General features: G+C 53.6%; 1 protein-coding gene across 6 annotated transcripts in view; it reads left to right on the top strand.

Moving 5' to 3' along the window:
- The window catches only part of DNAJC5 (DnaJ heat shock protein family (Hsp40) member C5), a 29,311-nt gene extending 19,776 nt beyond the window's left edge, over positions 1-9,535 (top strand). For all 6 annotated transcript variants that reach the window (XM_038166122.2, XM_038166123.2, XM_038166125.2 and 3 more), the window contains 3 exons: positions 351-564; positions 1,635-1,806; positions 2,661-9,535. In XM_038166122.2, coding sequence (XP_038022050.1) covers positions 351-564; positions 1,635-1,806; positions 2,661-2,764 — 490 coding nt within the window. In that variant the 3' untranslated portion in view covers positions 2,765-9,535. The remainder of the gene's footprint in view (positions 1-350; positions 565-1,634; positions 1,807-2,660) is intronic.
- Positions 9,536-21,816: the final 12,281 nt, after the last annotated feature.

Raw genomic sequence — 21,816 nt, 5'->3', positions numbered from 1 at the left:
GCTTGGTTTTTGCTTCAGCAGCACGAAAACCTACTGGTGGAAATTGCTGGGGCTGAGGGGTAGAAGGGAGTGCTTTCTTCTTTTCTTCATTGTGCTGAATTTTTCCAGTGGATTTCTGAGGATTCAATCCAGCAGTCTGAAATCAATCCTGCAAATTAAGCTAGACAGTGCAGCAGTGTTTTGTTATCAACAGGGAAGTGAATCAGAAATGAAGGAAACCAGAGCTGCTTAGATACTTTCAATGGGGACTTGAAAACCTCTCCTGAGTGGCAGGCTATGGAACAGGGAGGTGGTGGGGATGGGGAACACAAATCCTATTTTTTTAATCTATACTCTTTTTCTTTCTGCAGGAAACTTGCATTGAAATACCATCCTGATAAAAACCCTGATAATCCAGAGGCAGCAGAAAAATTCAAAGAGATCAATAATGCACACGCAATATTGACCGATGCAACGAAGCGAAACATTTATGATAAGTATGGTTCTCTGGGTCTGTATGTAGCAGAGCAGTTTGGTGAAGAAAATGTGAACACGTATTTCGTCCTATCCAGCTGGTGGGCAAAGGTAAATAAAAGTGCAAGGAGAAGTTGTTCTGGATTGACATTTAAAATCCTTAAAGAACTCCGTTTGAAAATGGTGTTTGCTTTTACTTCTGGAACTTGTTGAATCTCTGACACCTTGTAATTTAACCTTTTAACTGTGATTTCACAGACTCCAGATTATTTGTTCACTTGCCAATCATTGTTTCTTGTACAGTGGAAGAGTCTCACAGTGTACCAAATTGCACTGCATGTTTCTTCACAAATACTTTTAAAGCTTTTTTTAAAAGGTGAAATAATTATTGTATAGACGTCTTCTCTTAGCACCAAGGAGTTATTTTACTGGACTCATTTTTAAGCATAATATGTCTTGTTTTTCTACCCTGTTGCCTGTCTCTATCTCTCTGTCCCCTTGTAGGAAGTGAAGTCCCCAAATCAGAGTGATTTGCTATCTTGTACGGTGATTTTTTCAAACAGTTTTAGGCAGTGACCTCTGAAAATTTTCATTTTGCTCATGAAAATTCATTTTCATGAATTTTGCCTCACAGTGATGGGCACCCAGACAGGCTCAGCTAGCTTTGTGTTGGTTTGCTCAGGTAGTGGTAGGATCTAATCTCCTAACTTCAGTGTGATTTAGCTTTGCAGCCATGCCTACGGCCTTGGGTAAGTCCCTGCTGTAGGTACATGACAATCCGTACGTCGGCTAGCTAGTGTAAATCTGGGCCAGGGATATTATGCAGACTCCAGTCTGTCTGAAACTATTGTACCTCTGGATTTCACTACAGATTTGCTTCAGCGTCATCTTGCAGATGTAGCAGAAAACACAGACCACTTAAACCTAATTTCTAGGAATTTCTTCAAGTAAACCAGACTGACAGTATTCAGCTCAGTAGAAAATGTTCGTAGCTGTCACCAGTTTTTGCACATATTTTAAATACCTCACGGTGGTTAAATATAAAAACGTAGCCAATATGTTATGCCTCTACATCACTTTTTTTTTTGTCTCTAGTTTCCATATCAAAGTCTCACAAACTCAGTGGTCGCGGCGTGGTGGGCGTAGATTATGAACATTTCTTTATCTTCTGTCCTCTGCAGGCCTTGTTTGTGTTCTGTGGGCTCATCACAGGCTGCTATTGCTGTTGCTGTCTGTGCTGCTGCTGTAATTGTTGCTGTGGGAAGTGTAAACCTAAACCTCCTGAAGGCGAAGAGCAGGAATACTACGTCTCTCCAGAGGACTTGGAGGCACAGTTGCAGTCAGATGAAAGGGGTAGGTAAAAAATAAAAAAATAAATCTGTGAGATTTGTACAAGTGTAGGATGACCGATGTTCAGAGAGCATCGGTCTCTGACCTCGTGCTCAGTGGGCTATTTAAGGAGCAGTGCTGGCTTTGAAGAGAGATCAGCACAGGTCTCTGGGGGAGAAGAAGCACCAGAGTTTAAATGGTTACACGGGTAACACCACCACAGGAATACAGCTGCTGAGAAGTCCCCGTGGGTCTTTGCTGAACTTGGGTTCAGCTTCGGAGAAATGGGTGTCTGCTGTGGTTTAACCCAGCGGGCAGCTGAGCAGGGAGCCATTCGCTCGCTCCCCGCCCAGTGGGACGGGGGGAGAGAATGAAAAGAAAAGTAAAAGAACTCGTGGGTTGAGATAAGGACAGCTTAATAAGAAAGAGGGGGGAAAAAGTGAAAGAAATTAAAATAACAACAAAAAGAACAGATAAAGTGATGCACAAGGCAGTTGCTCACCACCTGCTGACCAGTGACCGAGTGATGGCAGCCCCCATCTGGTTCTGTCCCCTCCCAGCTCCTCATGCACCCCCAGCCTGCTCAGTAGTGTCCTGGGTGTGCTCTGATGATGTTTGTAACTGCTATTGCTGAATGGTGGGAGAGCAGCAGCTGCTCTTAAATGCAGAAAGAAATAAAAGCTACGTACGGAACATTTATTGCCAGGCTAATGGCAGTGTGTGCAGACTGAAAGACCATAAATCCTCACCGTGCTCTAGAGGAGTGTAAAATTGTGTTATCAAAGTGTTGCAGGGAGACGGACCTTCCGCTTGCCACACCACAGAACGCTGCTTTTTCTTCTGCTTGACGTGCTAAACCTTTTGTCTTTGCTTTTCAGAGGCCTCAGACGCACCTATTGTGATACAGCCAGCATCAGCCACAGAGACGACCCAGCTCACAGCTGACTCTCACCCCAGCTACCACACTGATGGATTTAATTAAGTTAAGGAAACACTGTAATTAGAATGGATAAAAAATTACATGGCCAACTCAACACTAGAATCATGAACATTAGAAGTAGAGAATGGGGAGGGGGAAAAAATTCTGCCAGAGTAAGAAGGCAGCTTTCCAACCTGCCGAGAATATTTTGTAATCCCTTCAGCCTTTTGTCACCTTTCAGTGTCGTATCTTGATGATACGTGAAGTGCTGTAGCATGCAGTATTTAAAGCAGTTTAGCTACGGTTTTATGTTTTCTTTCTCTCTTTTTTTTTTTTATAGCATGTATGGAGTTATGTTAAATGTCTGTGGTGTAATGTATTGAGTTGTCACAATATGTGTGAGGGAGACATTCTGCATTTTAAGCAGTAGTACTGGCCTAAAAATGAGATTTAAAAAGAAAAAGTTTCACAGAAGCCACCATTTTTTCATACAGCCAAGCTGTCAAAGACCTTTAAAAGTTCATGATTTTCATTTGGGTGCAGCAAGCCAATTCTCTTATTCCTGCATTGTTTAAGCAAGTTTACAAAGCCAAGAACCAAAAAAAAAAAATGCCAGTCCTGCAGAGCTGGAGTTCTCTTTAATGCTGGTTTTCAGCTTAAATAAATCTACCTTGAAAAATAAGAAGGGAGAGTTTCCAATCTTTGAACAGGTAAATTGATGAACACCTCTTTATGCGTAAGGGTTATCCTCAGTGTCAGTGTAATCACAAGCTGTAGTTTGTCACAAAACCAACTGTGAATGGGTTTCGTTGGTGGTGGCGGTGGGATTTTAACTGCAAGCACAATTCTGGTTTGGTTTGACTTTTCCTGAAATGCTAAAGACCAAATAGTGCAGCTTTTCGGAATGCATGAGAATCTTAAAGTGAAACTGGTTCATTGGTTTTCACCGAGCAAGTGGATAAAATACAGACAGGCAACAGCATAAATGTTAAAAAATAATAATAATAATAATTGGCTTTTACATTTTTCTCTAATATTCTGAGATACTAAGAGACAAATGGGGTATTACGTGTTTTTATAATCCATTAGCCCTTTAATTTTCTCATGAGCATCTTTGTGGAGCACTTAAATGGCTTTTTAAGAACAAACCACCTTTCTTTATGTTTATATTGTATAATTTGCACATTGTTTTGCGTTTAGACTTGTTTACACCAGTTTTTCTTTTCCTCGGAACAACTGTGGGGAAACCATTGAAAGGTTTCCTGTTCTGTTGTGAAGCCAATAATGTTTGAATACTTCTCTTGAAACTGTGGTTGACTGAGATTTGTTTAACTGTTAAAGAGGCATTTTAGTCCGCTGCTGAATCGCTGGTGTATTTTGTTGTTAATTCTCTTGGTTTAGGTCATACGGAGCCGGGATCTAGAGCAGCTACCAGTAAGCCTACGTGTGGCGCTTCTAGCAGTTAATTACAGCCTCGTTAATTCTGCTCTTATGGTTTTATATCACAATGCCTCTACCGTTCTTTGTACCCTCATCTCCCCTTTTTCATTTTTCACCTGATTCTGTCCTGAGGCTATTTACAGCCTCCCGTCCGGGGTGTGCTTTGAAGGTCTCTCCCGCTGCTCTTTTAAGGTCCAGGCGTTACGAATGGGGTAAAAAAAAAAAAAAAAAAGCACTGTCAGGCTGTGGGAGCTGCCAGCGAATGAAGGGTACCCTCCTGCCAGGGAATCTTTCTGAATTTATTTTCGCTCCATCTGTGCATGAGCTGGAAATGATAGAGCACATAAAATCTGATGTGAAGCCACGCTCAACGCACTGGGTAGAAGAAAATGTTATAAAAACAGTCTAAACACCGAGGGAGGAACGCGTGCAAAGTGGGATCTTACTGTCACTCTTGGTACAAACCCATGTTTATTGCTCGCCTGTTGCAAATAAGCATGCTTTTGTCACCACATCAGGTTCCAAAAATGAAAACTGACGAGATGTAAGGAGCAAATTTGTTAACTTCTGCCTCGTGGATAGGCCTTCAGACCTGAAACGTTGTGGGTTAGTGAAAGATTCTGATTTGTCAGGAAAACTTTCTTGAGTGGGCTTGAGGACAGCTCTGATTTGGCTCAAGGTCTTCAATTAAGTCTTTGTTTGACCCCTTGGAAAGAAAAGCAATTTTAAAGCTTAAAAAAATGACATCACGTAGGCTGTCCTTGTAGGTTTTGCCCGGCGCTGGTTCTGGCTGTTGAATTGCACCCTGGATTATGCTTGAATTTCTCTACAGGCTCCCTTCCCTGAGAACTCGCTGGTTCGAATGGCCCCTGTAATCCACGCAGATCAGTCGATGTTGTCAGCTTAAACAAACAAAACCGCCCTGGGGGATTTTTTGGCTTTTTAAATGAGCGCAGTTGATACGATTGACTGGGTAGAGCGAGATGAAGGCTGTTTCCCCGTACGCTCTGCGTGTGTTTCTCCCATCTCCACGCGTTCATCGGGACGTGTAACAAAAAGCTTTGACTGTGCTTCTGTTCCTTAACCCCCAGGCACCTCTTTTGACCCCAAAAAAAGCTGATGGGGAGCAGCGAGCGGCCAGGAGAGCGAGCGAGTGCGCCGGGGCTGGCATCGGGGTGCGAGGAGGCAGTGACAGCGCGGGGAAGCCGTGCGGGAGAGCTGACAGCAGGTCTGATGTGTGGGGCAAAGGGAGGGTGGAGGCGATGCCTTCATCTGCGTTCTGCACTGCTCGGAAAGTTGACATCCAGGGGAAACCGCCTGGTTTGGTTCCTTGTTTAGCGAGAGTTGCTGCTTTGCTTTCCTTTGGGTTGTTTCTGTGGGTGTAGGGGATTGGTCTGAGTGCTGCTAGATGCTCCGAGGGAAGCTACGCTGAGATCCCACTCACAGGGAATGAGGAGAAAAAGCCTTTTTAGGCAAATACTCATATTTTTTGAAACAGTCTTAGTTTGCCTGTATTCCTCCTCAGACCTCTGAATTTAATATTATTGTATAGTAACGTCTTTCTTCCTGAACTCTACAAAAAAAGTTATTTAAACGTTGCTGCTTTAAGACTAAAATTGTGTAACCAGAAGCTAGGTAGGGCAATGCCCACTTCTTTTTGTTGTTGGAAGTAAGGTACAAGAGCATCCCCATGTCAAGCAGGAGTTGCACTTCCAAGTGGCCAAATTTCATCCTAGTAAATGCGAAGTTGTGTTGGAAATAATTGTTAATTGTGGCACATTTCTGAGCTGAAGTCGCTGGCGCTGCGTTGTCCCTGCCAGAGCTGAAGCAGCAGCTTCGCGGGCACTGCTTGCCTGCAGAATGTTTCCTTCCAGAGCTGCACCCGAGCGCTGTCATCTCTCTTCGGCCTGCTGCCCGAATGAACGCTTGAGCTTGGATATTTTTTTTGGTTATTTTTAAAAAGTTGCATCGCAGTTTTTTGTTTTACGAGTTGCCTGAGACCTCAGCTCCGGGAGCGCGGCCGCCCCCGCTCAGCGCCCGTTTCCTGAGCGCTTTTGTGGCTCCTCCTTGCGGGGAGGAGCGCGTCCAGAGCCCGACTCTGTGCGTGTCGAGGGCTGGCTGCTGGCTTCGCTGCGAGTTTCGTTGTGCCCTTCGTGGCTTCGGGTAAGTGAGGAGAGCCCTGAGCACGGCACAGCAGCCGGGGGCTGTCGGCAGTGCGGGGCTCGCGGTGCCCGACCCCCTACACTCCCTGCAGATACGGGGTACGAGGACTGCGCCCTCGCTTGGAGCTGCTGAAGGGTTATTGCAGCAGTTTCACGTGTATCGTTTTGTTGGTGATGTACGTAGGAAGTTCTTAAATATTTATCTGTATATAACTTTTGGTTTTGTAAGCCCCCGTGGTGTCCGATATGGTGTACATTTCTGCCGATCCCACGCGGTGATGTTTTAGAGCCATCGTACCTTTTTAGTCTTATTTTTAGATTTGTAATATTTTTAAACTGCTTTAGATATTAGCGCTCCTAGTGGTATTACGATGTGATGCTCTTGGAAGTTGGGTCCTGCACAGCCTGCGGTCTGACCGGAGGCGCCCGCGCTGGGAGGCGGCGTTGGCACCGAGCTGAGCAACGCCGAGCCCCGCGACGGTGCCCTGGGAAGGGGGAGTGCAGCTTTCAAACCCTTTCCTCTCAGAGCCTACAAACACTACAGGTAGAACCCGGGCAGGAACCCGCTGGGAGATGCCCTCCCGTCCTGTCCTGTCCCGTTTATTAAGGCAGTTACGCTGCGTGGTGTCGAGGGACCCTGGTGTGCTTTTTTTTTTTGAGTGGGGCACATCTCAGAGCATCTGTAACCTGTGCACTCCAGAGGGGTACCCCGTTCTCTCCAGTAGTTTGTGCCCTTCGTCTGTCTGGTGCCCTTCAGTGTTCTTGACGTTTCCAGAGAGTTTAGGGAACGTCCTTGTGCTGCAGTTTTCCCTACCCGATGCAACTGGATATTGGCATAATATTTAACAGGAGATCCCCGCCAGGCAGTCAGGGAGGCTGTTGCCCCTTGGCGGCCCCTGCCTCGTGTTAATAATTCTGGATGCTGTTTAAATACGCGTTAATCTTAGAATCAGAGCACTGAATCGTAACCCCCCAGCGCAAGTGTTAGTGGCGTAAGGTCGGTATAAACTTAACTCGCTTCATCATTTGATGCCGCTTCTCTGTATTGTCGTGGAAATCATCTAGTTTGTAGCGTACCATTGCACCAACTGCTTAAATATCCTGAAAGTATGACTGATAGCTAACTCAGGGGCAGGAAATCTGTCCGTGTCCGAGTCCTGCAAGAACTCTGGTCTGCTCCACGCGCTGCGTTCGGAGGTTTTAAGCGCTGTGTGGGACTCTGCAAGATGGAAATCCCTGTCGAATCCCTGTTCCATTCCGCGAGGCTTTCTGTACACGAAGGAACCGCACGAGGGAAGCTGTCGGTCTGTTTTCTGTTTGCACAAGTCAAATGCCATAAATGTGGAAGACAAACCTTCGTTTGGAAACGAAGCACCCGTGTTCCGTGCACAGCTGATTTTGTTGCTCCAAGGGTAGACGCCGGGAGTTCCTGGTGGCTCTCTATATATGTATGTATGTGTACAGAGGAAGCGCTTCTATAAAGTGGCCATTCATTCTTGAGTGCTGGTGTCTTCTCTGCTCCCTTTTCCCCCGCGGCCAGCAGCGTGGCTGTGTGCCCGTGGTCGTGCTCCGTGCGCGGTGACGGCTTCCACCAAGTGTGATCTGCTCAAATTCCACCCTTTGGCCTCAGCCCGGTCGGCTGGCGCTGGGCTTTGCTGCTCGGGCTTCTCTTTAGGGAACAAAATGAAACCCAGCAGCCGCAAGGAGGGCAAGGGGATAGGTTTGGCTTGCGTGGGCTGGGACGTGGGGGTGGTTTAAATGTGATCACTACCCTCATCTCTAGAGGTGAACAGAATACAGCATTGTTTTTCCCCCTATGCTGGTTTTCACCACGTTGTACTCTACAAAGTGGATTTCTGAGCTCACAAAGCAAGGTCCCAACCCGTGCTGTAGGTTTTGGATTGCAGCACTGTGTGTGTGTGTATATGCACATACATATATTTATACAACAGGTGTGCACCTTGCACTTGCTGCCGTTTTTTCTTCGGTGGTAAAACGTGAAATTTGGCTCAAAGTGCTTCTGTGAGCTCTCAGACAAGCGCATGGTGTGAGTTTTGTGCGGCCAGAGTTGTGCTTTCTCCTTGCAGCTGCAGGAAAAACAACTCCTGGCTTGAGTGCCTGGTGACACAGCGGCAGGATCCTGTTGTATAAATAAAGAGGTGGTGGGCAAAGCAGGGAGCTGTGCTGCCTGGAAAGGAGAAAACAACCTTTACTCCCAAAATCTTCCCTCCTTGCTAGGGTGAATTAAAACTCTAACAGTGTTTTGGCACAGCCTGCTCCAGCTGCTCAATTTGCAGTGTTTGCAGGTCGGGCTCGTAAGCCGGGGAGCTCTTGCAAGTCACCAAACTGCAGTTAGTTAGTGGGGGTGCCACCGGGTTGCTGCTGCTCGTGCCGGGTGGAGAGCGCAGCCGAGCCTGCACCCCAGGAGCTGATGCCTGATGCAGAGCGTGAGCTTCCACGGTGGGTTTCCATGCAGCAGGTGGGGGGATCCCACCTCCTGCGCCCACCTTTCTTGTTCTGTCCGTGTCCCACGCAGTCGATGAACTCTGCCTCTTGCCAAGTCCCAGAGCCTCGCCGTGTCCTCGTTTGGGCGTGCGCCACGTGAGCCAGTTGCTGTCATCCCTTCCTCTGCTCGTCCCCACCTTCTCCCACTTTTTTTTTTGGGCTGGGCGTGGGTCGTTTGCTTTGCGTTATCAGCTCATCCAAGGCGGTTTCTATTAATTTTGCATGTGAGCAGGGCCCTGAGCTAAGGAATTCATCACGGGGTTGTGTTGTACTGGCCTCTTTCCGAAGCCTGAGGGAGCTGAGGACGGCAGGAGGAGGGAATGCGTTCGGCGTTTGCACTGTACTTCACCTCGGGCGGGGCGGGGTGGGGGGAGCCCGTCTTTAAAAACAAAAAAAAAAGTTGTAAAAAAGACAAAAAAAAAAAAAAACACAATCGAAGTATGAATGCATTTGAGAAGCAATTATAATATAGACATATATATATTTTGTTATGTTACTAAAGGACCATACTTTGAACTGTATGTAAGTAGATGTGGCTGTCCGAACCTTGTGGATTGTAACACTCGATACTACTGAGCTCCTGTACATACCCGCAGTTCCAGCAGAAGGAATTATTTTATGTTCTAGCATGGTAGTTTTGTGTATCGTACGTCTGAATATAAACTAAAATAAAGACTGCTAAGTTATCTGAAACCACTGTTGTAAAATAAATGTTTTCAATGCAGAACTACGCGTGGGCTGCTTCTTTCCGTACCCGCGTGCTCCAGTCTGTCACCGAGAGCTGCGGGGAGGTTTCTGTGATTCCCAAAGTCAGGAGGAGGTAGCACAGCCCTGGTGTGTGGGGCCATAAATGTTCCCGGTGCGTGGTCTCGTACAGTTTAACCCTGCGACGTGGTGCCCTTCGATCGACATCGGTTCTGCTGTCCCCCAGTGGTGGTGAAGTGCTGGATTTCCCCTTTCCTACCAGCTCTGCTCAGCTCTCAGCCCGTTTGTGCTGCAGCAGGGCCAACAACCGCCTCGGGTAAGGGTTTGTCCTACCAAAGATCTGAAGTTGGGGTTTCACCATCCTAAGGCACTCGTGGTGGGTGGTGCTTTGGGACTCAGACCCCTCCTGCTGCTGGGGGATGTGTGAGAACCTCGGTGCCCACCCCCCGGTGGGGCTGGGGTCACAACAAAACCAACTCGGAGCTGCTGCAGTGAAGCACACGTTGCTCCTCAGAGCACCTCCCGGCACAGCGCGCAGTCTGCGCCCTCCTAGAACTGCACTTTTAGCTTGATTTGTCCTCATTTCACGCAGCTCCCCTCCCTCGCTGTCCCTGGGACCCCAGAGCTCCCCCTGTCCCCGTGCTCAGCCCCGACCCACCGCTGCGTGATGCTGAACGGCGCGACCCTTCTGAGCCCCCAGAAGGAAAAACACCCCCAGAGCTGCTGCACACCCCCCGGGCTGCAGCAACGGGGGCGCCTTGGAGGCAGGGGGGGCCCACGATGGGTGGTCCCACGATGCACCCCCAGCACGTGCAGCCAGGACCCCCCCTTTCTTGGATCTCCCCAGCTGCGCCGCCTGCCTCAGGCTGCGTCACTGCCTCTGTTTTAACGACCCGTTCCTCCCTTTTCCTTGAGCTAATCACTGCTTTGATGGATTCCTTACCTTTTCTTGTTAATGGGAGAAAAAGTACTTTTTGTGGGGGAAAAAAAAGCAGCCCAGGGCACATCAGCAGAGCGAGGCTTTGACGCGAGGTGTCCGGGACGAACGCAGCCTCCAGCCTGACCCTGCTCCTCGTGGCGAGCTGATGGCAGCTCTGTGTGTGCACACGTGTGTACATGTGTGTGTCCACCCCACACTGCAGCTCCGGGCTGCCCCCATCACCCCAAAACCCTCTGGGCTCGCTGGCCAGAGGACGCACACGCTGAGCATCACCACCGCTGTGAGCCAGGGCCAGTGACAGCTCCCCAAATCTGCCTGGGGCAGGACCCGGCCTCGGAGTGCACCCAGGGGCAGCCCCGACCCTGCTGCAGCCCCCCCGGGCTCCCCGTTCCTCCTCCCATGGGATCGATCGCAGCAGCACCGGGGCACAGGGCAGGGGGACGCAGCCCCCAGCCCAGCTGTGCTCCCGTTTCCACCCCCAGAGCCCTCCTTCAACCCTTCAACACCTGCCAGGTGCCAACGCTGCACATTTTGTTTTTTTTTTCCATCTTTCTGGGTGGAATTTGGGAGCAGAGCGCACACGGGGTCCGGGAGCACCAGTTTTGGGGCTGCAGGGACCGAGCAGATCCAGGAGGGCAGCGAACACCCCGTACCCGCATCTGGTGCGGGGTCACCGTCCCCAAACCCTGGCTGCAAAGTGGCCGGAGGGGTGCGGGGGGGGGCATTTTGAGGGTGCTCCTGACCCCCTCCCCAGTGTGCAGACAGATGGGATGCTTCAACCCAGCCCCAAAGGGCTCAGACCCAGGGACCCCCCCCCCAAAAAAAAATGGGCTGGGGGAACACGAGGGCACGGCAACGGGGCAGGTGCGAGGGCGATTTTAATGCACAACCACACGGGACACGGCTGGGCAGCAGCTTCCCCTCTCTGCTCCACCGCAGCCACCCTTGGGTGCTTTTTTCGGTCAAGGTGGGGGGGGGGGATATCCCCTTCACCCCCCCCCCAAAAGTCACTTCCCTATACTCTGCAGCAGCAGCTTATTGCTCAGCGCCTTCTGGGCCAGTCTCTCCTCTCGGGACATCTCCAGGAACTCGCGCAGGAGGTGGAAGGTGAGGTCCAGGGAGTTGGGTTTCCCCTCTCGCCTCTTGCCCGCCTGCAGCCCCCGGGGGTCTCGTGGGGGGGGGGCCACCGTGGTGGTTGAAGCTGCCCCCCCTCTCCCCCCAATTCCCCTCCGGGGTTGGCAGAGCCGGGGTTGTCCGTGGGGTTGGGGGTTGCCGGCGGGTACCGGGGGTGGTCTCGGGGTTCCCGACCACGCTTCCCAATTGGGTTGGGGGGCTCCGGGCAGTCTGGGGGGGGGCCACTGCAGGGGCGAGGAGGTCTCCGAGGGCAGGAAGAGCAGGACGAGGATGGAGGCAGCCGAAATCATCCTGAGCCGCATGGTGGGAGCTCCACGAGGGTGGTGGGTGGGGGGGGCAGGGGGGGGTCCGGATGCCTGTAAAAAAAGGACCCCCCCCCCCAGCCCCCAGACCCCCCGAGTTTCCCCACAGCGTCAGGGGGCACCCCACGGAGAGGTGGGGGGGGACCCCTGCCCACCACGAGGACCCCCCCCCAAAAAAAAAAAAACAACAACAACCCGGGACCCCCCCCTGGATTTGGGGCAGCGCCTTAGTGGGGATGGAGACCCCCCCCCTCCCCAAATTCCCTCCCCATACCCGAGGAGCGGGACCCCCCCCGGGACGCCCCCAACCGGGACACGGGACCGGGACCCCCCCCAAAGCGCGCTCCGGGGTTTGGGACCCCCCCTCCCCATCCCATCCCATCCCCTCCACTCCCGGGGCAGCCTCTAACGGGGGGGGGGGGGTGCCTGGTCCCGGTGCCCCCCTCCCCGCTCACCGCTGCCGCCGCCGCTCCCGGACCCGCTCCCGGTGCCGGTGCCGGTGCCGCGCCCCCCGCCCCGCGTTATATAGGGGCGGGCGCGTGACCGCGCTATAACCGGGGCGGTGCCCCCCCCCCCCAAAAAAAAAAACCCAAACACGTGATGGGGAGGGGAAGGGGGGGGGAGGGAGCTTATGGGGGGGTGGGGGGGGAATTGGAGCTGTCCGCGGTGCTGAACGGCCCCGGGGGGGGGGCACGGGGATGGGATCTGGGGGGGGCAATGGGGGGTGGGGGGGTTATGGGGGGGTGGGGAGGGGGAATTGGGGGTGTGGGGGGGGATGGGGATAGTGGGGGGACGTGGGGTGGGCCTGGGGGGGGACACAAGGGGGGTATATGGGGGGTTAAGGGGGGGGAAAGGGGGTGTATGGGGGGATTTGGGGGGGGGAAAGGGGGTGTATGGGGGGGTGGGGGGGATAGGGGAGGGTGGGGGGGGATTGGGGGGTGAAAAGGGGAGTGGGGGGGCAAATGGAGGGTGTATGGGGGTGTTTGGGGGTAAAGGGGGTAAAAGGGGGGGTTTGGGGAGGAAAGGGGTGGGGGCGTATTGGGGGGGGGGCTGAGGGAGTGTGAGGGGATCCCTCCCACACTTAACCCCACCCTGCCCTGCCCCAGGACCTGTTTCGGATCCCACCGAGCGCCCCCAAACCCCACTGCCCCCACCAGGCCCCCCCATTCCTGCTGCCCCCCCCAGCTCCTTGGGGCATCGCCTGGCGGTGCTGGGCGAAAGGGGTTTGGGGAGGGCAGCAGGGGGGGTCCCCGCACCCCACGGCTGCCAAATAACAGCAGAGAGGCTGGGGGGGGGGCACCCGGATCCCACCCGCTTTGTGCTTGGGGCGTGGTGCGAGGGCCTTCACCGAAATCACCAAAAAACGCCAAAATTGTTGGTTCTCGCACCAAAATTGGGCTGGGCGCAGCCGTGGCTGCCTCGTGCCTTGGGACCCATCCCTGCGGCCATCCCGGACCCTCTGCTGCTCCCGGGACACCCCCAGACCCCAAATACCTGCGGCTGTGGGGTCAGAGGGGCAGAGCCGGGCCTCTCATGGGTGCTGGAAATCTGCTTTTTTGGGGGGATTTTCAGCACTTTTGGGGCTGCTCTGCCTGTGGGGATTGATCCCGTGGGGCAGGCACGAGGGCTGAGGCTTCACGGCCCCTGGGGACAGGCGGCTCGGGGCGTCCGTCCCCAAATCCCCGTGGCCAATACCGGGTTGGCACCGCAAGGGAACATTTCCCTCCGTGCCCGTTTGCTTTAGGATTCGTCACTAAATCGCAGGAATGACAGCGGGGCCGGGAGTGCACCTTGTGCTTTTTTGTTGTATTCAGCCACTCGAGGTGGAAAATTTTTAAAAAAACACCCCCTTTTTTTTTTTTTTTGGCTGCTCCCCCCGTAAATCGCTGACACGCTCAGCCCCCAGCGGTGCCTGGGGACTCGTTACCGGCACCGGCAGCGCCGGCGCCGTCTTCCTCTCATCAGGGCTGCGGGGAGCGACGTGCTGTGATGCTTCCAGAGCCTCCAAATCCGCCCCGCAGCTCCGCTCGGGGGCTCGCAGCCCGTGGTGAGGGTCGGGGGGGTCCCAATTAGGCGCTGTTGGCACCCGGAGCCGCCGGCGGGACGGGCACGGGGCGGCGAGCGCGAGCGCTAAAGCGTGGCCGAGCTTCCAGCAGCTTCTCCCAAGGCACGGCTGGGACGTGCTGAGCCTTGCCTGCCCCAAAACGGGTCCTTTCCCCGTCCCCACTCCACAAAGAGTGAGAAAAACTCTTTTTGGTGAGAATATCCCCGGTGTTTTTCCCCTCCCTGCGATGTTTCCACATCTCCCCCCTGCACCAGGGGCGGCCGCGGGGCCGGCGCTGCCCGTCCCGCTCTGGAGAAGGCGTCTCATGGGCTGACGAACCTGAGATTGACCCTCATCTTTCACCATTCTCAGGTTAGACAGTCCTCGAGGTGCCCCTCGCTTGGGCAGCCGCGGCCCCGCGCCCTGCACCTACCCAGTCCCACCAAGCTTTTGGGGATTTGGGGGAAAAAAGCAGAGAAGCAGCCCCTCGGTTCTGCCCTGCCACCATCCATCCATGCCCAGCCCCAGGCCCTGCAGGATTTGTCCCCTTCCCAAATCTCCACATCCCCACCGTGCTCCCCAAATTTTCTCTCAGGTCCTGGCTCAGCGCTCGGGGACCGAAATCCCCGCTCAGCCCAAAGCTCTGCGGCACCTCCAGATCCCAGTGGGCTGATCCTGCCCTTGGTGTGGGTGGAAAAAAATTTGGGTTTGCCTCCACAGGAGCAGGGAGGAAGGGTTTTTTGGCATGTGCCCTCCTGGAGCAGCTCCGAGTTTGCTCAGGGAGCCTCAGAGCGAGCTCCTGCAGGGCCTGCCCCGCGTCTCGCTGCTCCATGACCCCAAATCCGCGTCCCAGCTTCAGCTTCCCAATGCAACGGGGTGCTTCCAACTGCTGCTCCGGGGAAGGGAAGCCACAAGAGAGCGGCTTGCCATAACCATGGGGAAACGAGCGTTAAAAGCCCGACAATTAAAAAAATAAAATAAAAAATGAGCTAACAGCAAAATCCAAGGGAAGGATTTTTCAAGTTTCGGCACCGACGGCCTTAATGTAAAGCCTGAGCAAGGCGAGGAAGCTGCCAGAAAAGGCAGAAAGGAATTAGTGATCGATTTTCAGTCCCTTTCTGGATTTCTCGCTCCCTTTGGGCCCCAAAATGTTCCCGTGCCCTGTGCATGGATGGGGCCAGCTGCATCTCCATCACCCCCCATGCCTAAGCTTTGCAATATGGGTTTGGGGAAAAAAAAAAAAAAAAAAGCCAAATGGAATTAATTTCCAGCAGCAAGGTTGAGTTCGGGGACGGGTGGGACAGAGCAGCCATGGAGCAGCAGAGCCCCCCCAGCAAACCCCATCGCAAGAAGGAGCCGAGCAGAAAATGCAGCGAGGATGGGCAGGAGCGAGGAGAAATCCCTGCAGGAGGAGAAGGCGCGGGCAGCGCTGCCTTACCTGCCACCCTGCGGCTCCCGGCCCCTCCATGCGTGCTCTGTCCCCCCCCAGCCGCCCCCACGCCGGCTTTTATGGCCTTCCTCGGCGCTCGGAGGAGTTGAGCCGGGCTACAGCGAATTGCCACACTTTCTGCTGGCTTCCTGTTTGTTCATCGCAAGCGTCTGTGGTAAAATTTCCATTACACGCTGGACAGAGACGGGGCGGCAAAGAGAAGTGAAGAAAAAAAAAAAAAAAAGAAAGAAAGAAAAAAAAAAATGCAGCCCCTGTGTTTCGGTGGTTCTCTCGACTCACCCGAAAATGAGAAAGCTCGCAGGCAGCGAGGAGTGCGGGAGGATGCCCGGGGGTCCCCGGCCACGGGAGCTGCCGAGCATCCTCTGGTGCCCGTGCTCAGCCTGGAGCTGCTCGCTGCTCCCCTCGGTGCGAAGGGGTCTGGTTCAACAAGCAGAAGACCTTCATTTCCATCCCCCCCACCAAAAAAAGTGCGTTTCCTAATTGCCCCCTCTCTGAATGGAGCCGGAGCACGAGGGGAGGCTCTGTCCGCATCCCCTCCGCCAGCGGCTCCTGCACAGGGCCAAAAGAGGAGCAGCTCCGGCATCTCACAGCTTGGCGAGCACATTTATGAAGGGCAGCGAGTTATTTCCCTCTGTTTTACTTGCTTCCAGGCCCAGAAGAGCTGCTGTGGCTGGAGAACACAGTGTCTGTGGATAAAAAGCGAAGGGGAAGGTGGAAAACTTGCTGCCGTGCATGGACTGGTGCTCGCCAAAGATCCCCAGCCATAACGCAGCAGCCCTTGGCCGCAGCACCATGGTTGTGCTGAGGACACCTCACTGCGGGCAGAATTTGCCACCTCTGCAAATTCTGACCCTCGGCTGCTGCGCTCTGATAGCTCCGGGTTTGCTCCTCTCCATATTTCTCCCTTGCCCCCAGCCCGGGCTGCTCAGGGGCCGCGGGGTTGTAGCCGTGACCTCGGTGTGGCTCGGTGAGCCATTTGGAAAGGTTGCGCTGCTCAGACCTCCCCGCTCCTCTTATCCCCTTATATTGTTGGCACGAGAAAGGACAGGTGGGCATTTGCACATTTTTTTTACTTTTTTCTTCCTGTTCATAAAAAGCAGAGAAGGAAAACTCCAGACCCAAGATCTCCTCTGCTCTGAATGCGAGCAGTTTCACACCCATGCTTTTTCCCCAAAAAAGTGCCCTGGTTTTGGCTCTGGTGCGATGAACCCCATGGAGCCGGGGTGCAGGAGGAGCCTTGTGCCCTCGGCTGCTGCCCGCAGGGATGGGGGCTCTGTCCTAAACCCACCCTCCCAGCACGGCTCATGGTGCTGCAGGGGAAAACAACCATCAGCTAAACGATCCGGCTCTCTCGATAGCTACCTGCCCTCCTGGCCACGGTTTCCAAGCCCTGAGACCCTGCTAGTTAGCAGGAACATAAAAATATAACTCCTCCGTAATTAATATTAAAAAGATTGTAGCAGAAATGAAGACGGATGAAACGGCGCAATTTTGCAGATGCGTTGCTGGGCGCTGGGAAATGAAATGGGAGCTGAAAAAGTCCTGCCACGTTTTGGGGACGCTGTGCTGCGTTTCAAGGCACCTGGTAATTTTACTGGCTAACGAACCACATCAAACGCTGCAGGACAAGGTTTAGAAGAGCCAGATTAGCTCGGACCGGCTGCTAAAATCTGCCAAAAGTGTGTGTGCAAGACTTCGTGGCAGCCTTTAACCAAACCCTGCACCTCCCGGACCGCTGTGGCCGATGCCATGGCCGTGCCGATAACTTTGCACAGCCCTCCTCTGAACGGGATCGGGAAACTCTGGGGATCATGGAGGAGTCCCAAAACAAGGAGAAGCTGCCCAAAATGCAGCACCGTAAAATCCCAAACAATTAAAATTTGTGTCACGGACACTGTTGGGGATTCCAGGCTTTGCTTATGCTTCAGGTCATTTTATCGTACTCTTGCCCAACCCTTTTTCTTCTTGCTGCAATTATTCTTTTTTTTTTTTTTTTGGGGGGGGGGGGCAGTGGGGTCAAATGCACCTTTCGTGTAAGGTTGTTGTTGAATAAAGTCTTTTAAGTGTCTTCGATTGTTATAAATGTCTCTGCGGTAAGCGAAGACGACCAAGGGTTGCTTTCAGCGGCAGACGGCGTGAATTCAGCTTTAGGTGTCACCGAAAAGTTTCCAATAATTCTCTGCATCGGCACCAGCCGAAGGAGTCCCCGCACAACGCCTCACGTCCATCGTCTGAGCGCCGAGCTCAAACATTCCCCATAAAACAGCTTCAAAACGCACCCCATTTTCCACTGCCGTTTTGATGCTGACGTCTGAAAAAAAAACACCTCTGTGAGCAGAGCGGTGTTTTTAATGCACTACCAGGGGCTGCTCACGACAAATGTCCTCATTTAGATTACACAGAAATTGAGCTTTTTTTTTTTTTTTTTTTTTTTTTTTTTTTTTTTTTTTTTGCAGTTGGTGGGGCTGTGCCTGGCTCCTGGATGAGGTTTGGGGTCCGAAGCCCCGGCACGATGCTGGACCCCAGGGCCGGGCAGGGGCCAGGCGATGAGCTGCTGAGTTTTTGGCTGAGTGGCGGGGGGGAGCTCAGCCCACAAGCGCTGCCTCTTTCTGTACAAATAGGAAACCAACGGGTAGACAGCTCGAAAGGAAAATTCAGTCGTTTGTTCTGACCTGAGAGAGCACTGCTGCCTTTCCAGCCCCACCAAGCCCACAAATGGGGCAGGAGTGGAGATGCCTCAGCCCAAGGCTGGCAGCCGTGAAGCATTTCCACCTCTTTTAGAAAAAAAAAAAACAGGCTTGCCTGCTGCAGAAAGAGAAAAATATAACCTGAAAGTTCTCCTTGCAGGCGCTTCTGCCTGCTCCAACCGAGTGCTTTCTCTTTGATGGTCAAGCAGACCATTTTTTTTTTTTTTTATTGTTCTCCGGTTTTGTGTGGTTGTTGTTTTTTGATTTTTTTTTTTTCTTTTTTAACCGCTCTGGTCTATTTTTAGTGCCGAGGGGATGGCGTTGAAGGGCCTCTGCTGCTGGCCATGGCGCCTGTCATTTGGGTTGCTCCCAGAGCAGGGCTGGAAACCAAAGCAGCCCCTGGGGCTGCAGAGAGCTGGGGGTCCATGGTGGGCTGGGATCTGGTGCTGGGGGGCTGCCCAAGCACCTTGAGATAGCAGGAGGTGGCAATAAACCCAATTCCTTCAGATTAATTGCCTTTTTTAGTTAGCACATGGAAGAGCTGGAGGTGTGGCACTGTGATGTGTAATGAGAAAAGAAGTGGTGTTTATTTTTTTTCCCCAATTTTCTCCAGCACCTCCGTGCTTCAGGAGGAGGCCAAGGGGCTGTGGGTGTCCAGCAAAGCGTCCCCCTGTGAGCCTGGGTGACAGAGGCAGCAAGATGGAGCTGGAGCCGTGCATGAGCACAGCCCTTGCCTGTCGCCTTCAGGAACACTTGGCCGTGGCAGCTGGACACCACACGATATCTCAGGGCCTCTCATTGCTCCCCAAAGTGTAAACCAGCATGTTTTCTCTTTCTTTCACTAAAAAAAAAAAAAAAAAAAAAAAAAAAAAGAAGAGTGGTGTGACCTTCGTAGCGCTTGGGCTGTTGAGGAGGGCAGTGCTGCTGAGGGCTGCAGCAGCAGTGCGGGCAGCACCAGCCACCCCAGTGAGGTGCAGGCTGGGGCTGTCTAAAAGAAGAGTTAGATAAATATCTTGGCGCCAAAAAAAGGTGGTTTTGTTCTTGTTCTCGCTGCCCAGACCCACGAGGAGCCATCACGGCCACCCCGGTGAGCGCGCATGCCTGCCTGCCTGCCGGCCGGGCGGCCAGAAAGACAGAAGCGGGGAGGGGAGCCGTCCGCCGCCCACGCAGTGTTTCCGAGGTGGTGTGTTTGCCGCCGGCAGTTTGTCACAAACACAAAAAAGTCGATCTCAAAGTGCTGGCAATGGCGAGGCGGCGAGAGGGGGCCCAGCGGCCTCACCAGATGGCAGCTGTGGGCGGCTGAGGGGAGCCAAGATGGCGCCGCAAGCCGGTGGAGAGGGCAATGGCAGTGGGGATGGGGCTGCCAGGCATCGAGGCCTCCCGCCATGGTGTTTGTTGCTAAATTCACCATTGCTGCCTCAAACAAGGCAGGGGGAAGGCAGGCGGGGATGGGGAGGGAAGGCGCCATGTTCTCACATGGCAGGAGCAGTCTGCCCAAAGGGGAAGCGGTGGCATGGGTGCACCGCCGGTTTGCTGAGGTAAAAGTCAGCTCTGTGGTGGCAAAACACAGCTTTACGGGGCTAAATGTGGGCGTGCTGAGGAAAAGTGTGGCTCTAGTGGGGAAAAACACAGATCTGGTGAGGAAAAGTATGGATCTAATGCAGATGTGCAGAGCAAAATTATGGAAGTACTGCAATAAAAGCAGGAGCTGCCCAGGGTGCAGAGGTCTCCAGGACCTTTGGTCTGTGCGATCCCCTGCGGGACAGGGTGTGGGTGCTTGGCCCTGACGCCATAGGGTGCCATGCCGTGCTCTGCTGTGCTGTTTTGGGTGTGCCAGCTGCCGTCCATGGGTGCTGGGGCTGCCTGGGTGCGTGGGTGGCACGCAGCAGCCTGGAAGTGCTGCAAAACAAGATGTGGTAGCCGGAGGCTTTGGTGATGCCTCCTCCCCTCCACCCCACGTTTGTTTTCCCCTCCCATGGTGGAACGTCCTACAGGTGCTGGCTGTGCTCATCACAGGCTTCCTGAGGTGACAGGCCGGACCATTGGTACACGAAGCCCTTTGGTGGGCTCCATGGTGGGTCACAGCCCCATTGCACCCAGTTCTTCTCCAGTCACACCTCACGGGCTGCTTCCTGCACGCTGCTCCTTGGGGGCTGTGATGAGAGACCCAGAGCCACAGCACCCATGAGGTTTCAAGGAAATTGGGATGAAAGATGCTTGCTTTGCTCCCCACCAGGGAATTATTGTGGGTTTTTCACCCGCACGATGGACCCTGGGAACAGCCCCTGCTCAGGACCCACTGGTGGCCTCGTCTCCTTCAAGGAGGCCAAGGGCGGTGTTCAAAGCTCTGCTGGAGCTTTATGCATGAAGAATGACGGGGCATTCGTTATGGGGTTGCACATGGTGTGGCAAGCAGACGCTGGGCTCCTCCAGCACTGCCCTGTGCAGCCAGGATGGCTGGTGCAGGCTCCTCCATGCTCCTGGTGCAGCTGCAGCCCCTTGTCCCACACCTCATGCCATGGCTCACCTGGTGCCCCAGCCCCAAAGCCCTGTGTCTGCCAATCCTCCTATGTTTGTGCTTATGAGCTCTCCTTCCACCTACGCAAAGAGCTATTTTTAGCAGGCCCTAATCAAGTGTCGGCGCTGGCTCTGAGCGTGGCTTTCAAGAAGAGGGCTCCTGCTTTCACTGAGTGCTTGCAGGAACTTGGGCGTGTGCTTTCTTTTAAATTTAGTCGAGAATTTATACAATGTGCCACAGAGCGGTGGCGGTTATTTTGGGCTCCTCACACCTGAGCCCACACTGAGCTGGCACCAGGAGGCTCCGCTTCAGCACATCATCCCCCTCCTGGTCCCATTGCCCTGGCTGCCTGCCTTGCCCTAGCCCCAAGGGGACCAGCTCCCAGCCAGGGGGTCCCCAGACGAGAAGGGGTGGGCTGGCTCCTCTTGGCCCCTTTACCTCCAGCACAAGGATGTCGCACGGGTACTTTGAATTGGGCAGGAAGGGAAAATACTCTGCGTTCAGCCACAAGGGTCACGGCTCTGACTAAATCCACCTCCTGGGGCTGGCTGTCTCCCTTCCGCTGAGGTTACTCTGGCCTGCTAGCAGCTTCCTGGAGACCGTTACGAGAGCCACGCCGCACGGCATCGCGAGCAGCTCTGATTCAGCAAGAGCAGCCCGGTGCTTGCGTGAGCTGTGTTTCACTTCGGCTGCTGAACTGAAACAAGGCCTTGGTGCTTTTTAACCCGAAGCTTTTTAACCCAAGCCGAGCTTCAGCTTCCTTGCAGAAAGGAGGAACGGCTGTTCCTCTGGGACCAGCCCTTCACCTGGATCTGGAGCACGGGATTTCTTCCCTGGAGTGAGGCAGCAAGAAGAGGGAGCTGGGGAATGGGGGTGGTGGGTTCTCCTCCTGCCCCAGCCCTGCTTCAGGAGGAAGGCCTTGGTTTGAGAGGGATTATACCACCCTTGCAGCAAGGCCGCAAAGAGCTCTCTGTCCCCATGAGCTCTGAGGAGGCTTAGAGCAAGCAGGACTGAGGGCACGTGCTCCACAGGGGTGTAAGGACTTCAGTGCTTACTGGAGGGATGCAATGAGCAGCCTGCTGTAAATAGCTCAGCCAAAAGACAGAGCTGCAAGAACCTCTCTGTGCCTGCAGGGTCAGCGGCCCTCAGCAGCATCCACCTCCACGTGCAGCATCTCCCAGGGTTACGACTTCTTGTCAACCCCGGGCTGCGACAAGCAATGGCTCCA

The sequence above is a fragment of the Anas platyrhynchos genome, chromosome 21 (genome assembly GCF_047663525.1).
Source record: "Anas platyrhynchos isolate ZD024472 breed Pekin duck chromosome 21, IASCAAS_PekinDuck_T2T, whole genome shotgun sequence".
Classification (NCBI taxonomy): domain Eukaryota; kingdom Metazoa; phylum Chordata; class Aves; order Anseriformes; family Anatidae; genus Anas; species Anas platyrhynchos.
Note: the sequence above shows the minus strand (reverse complement) of the source record. Positions and strands in the feature narration are given on the sequence as shown.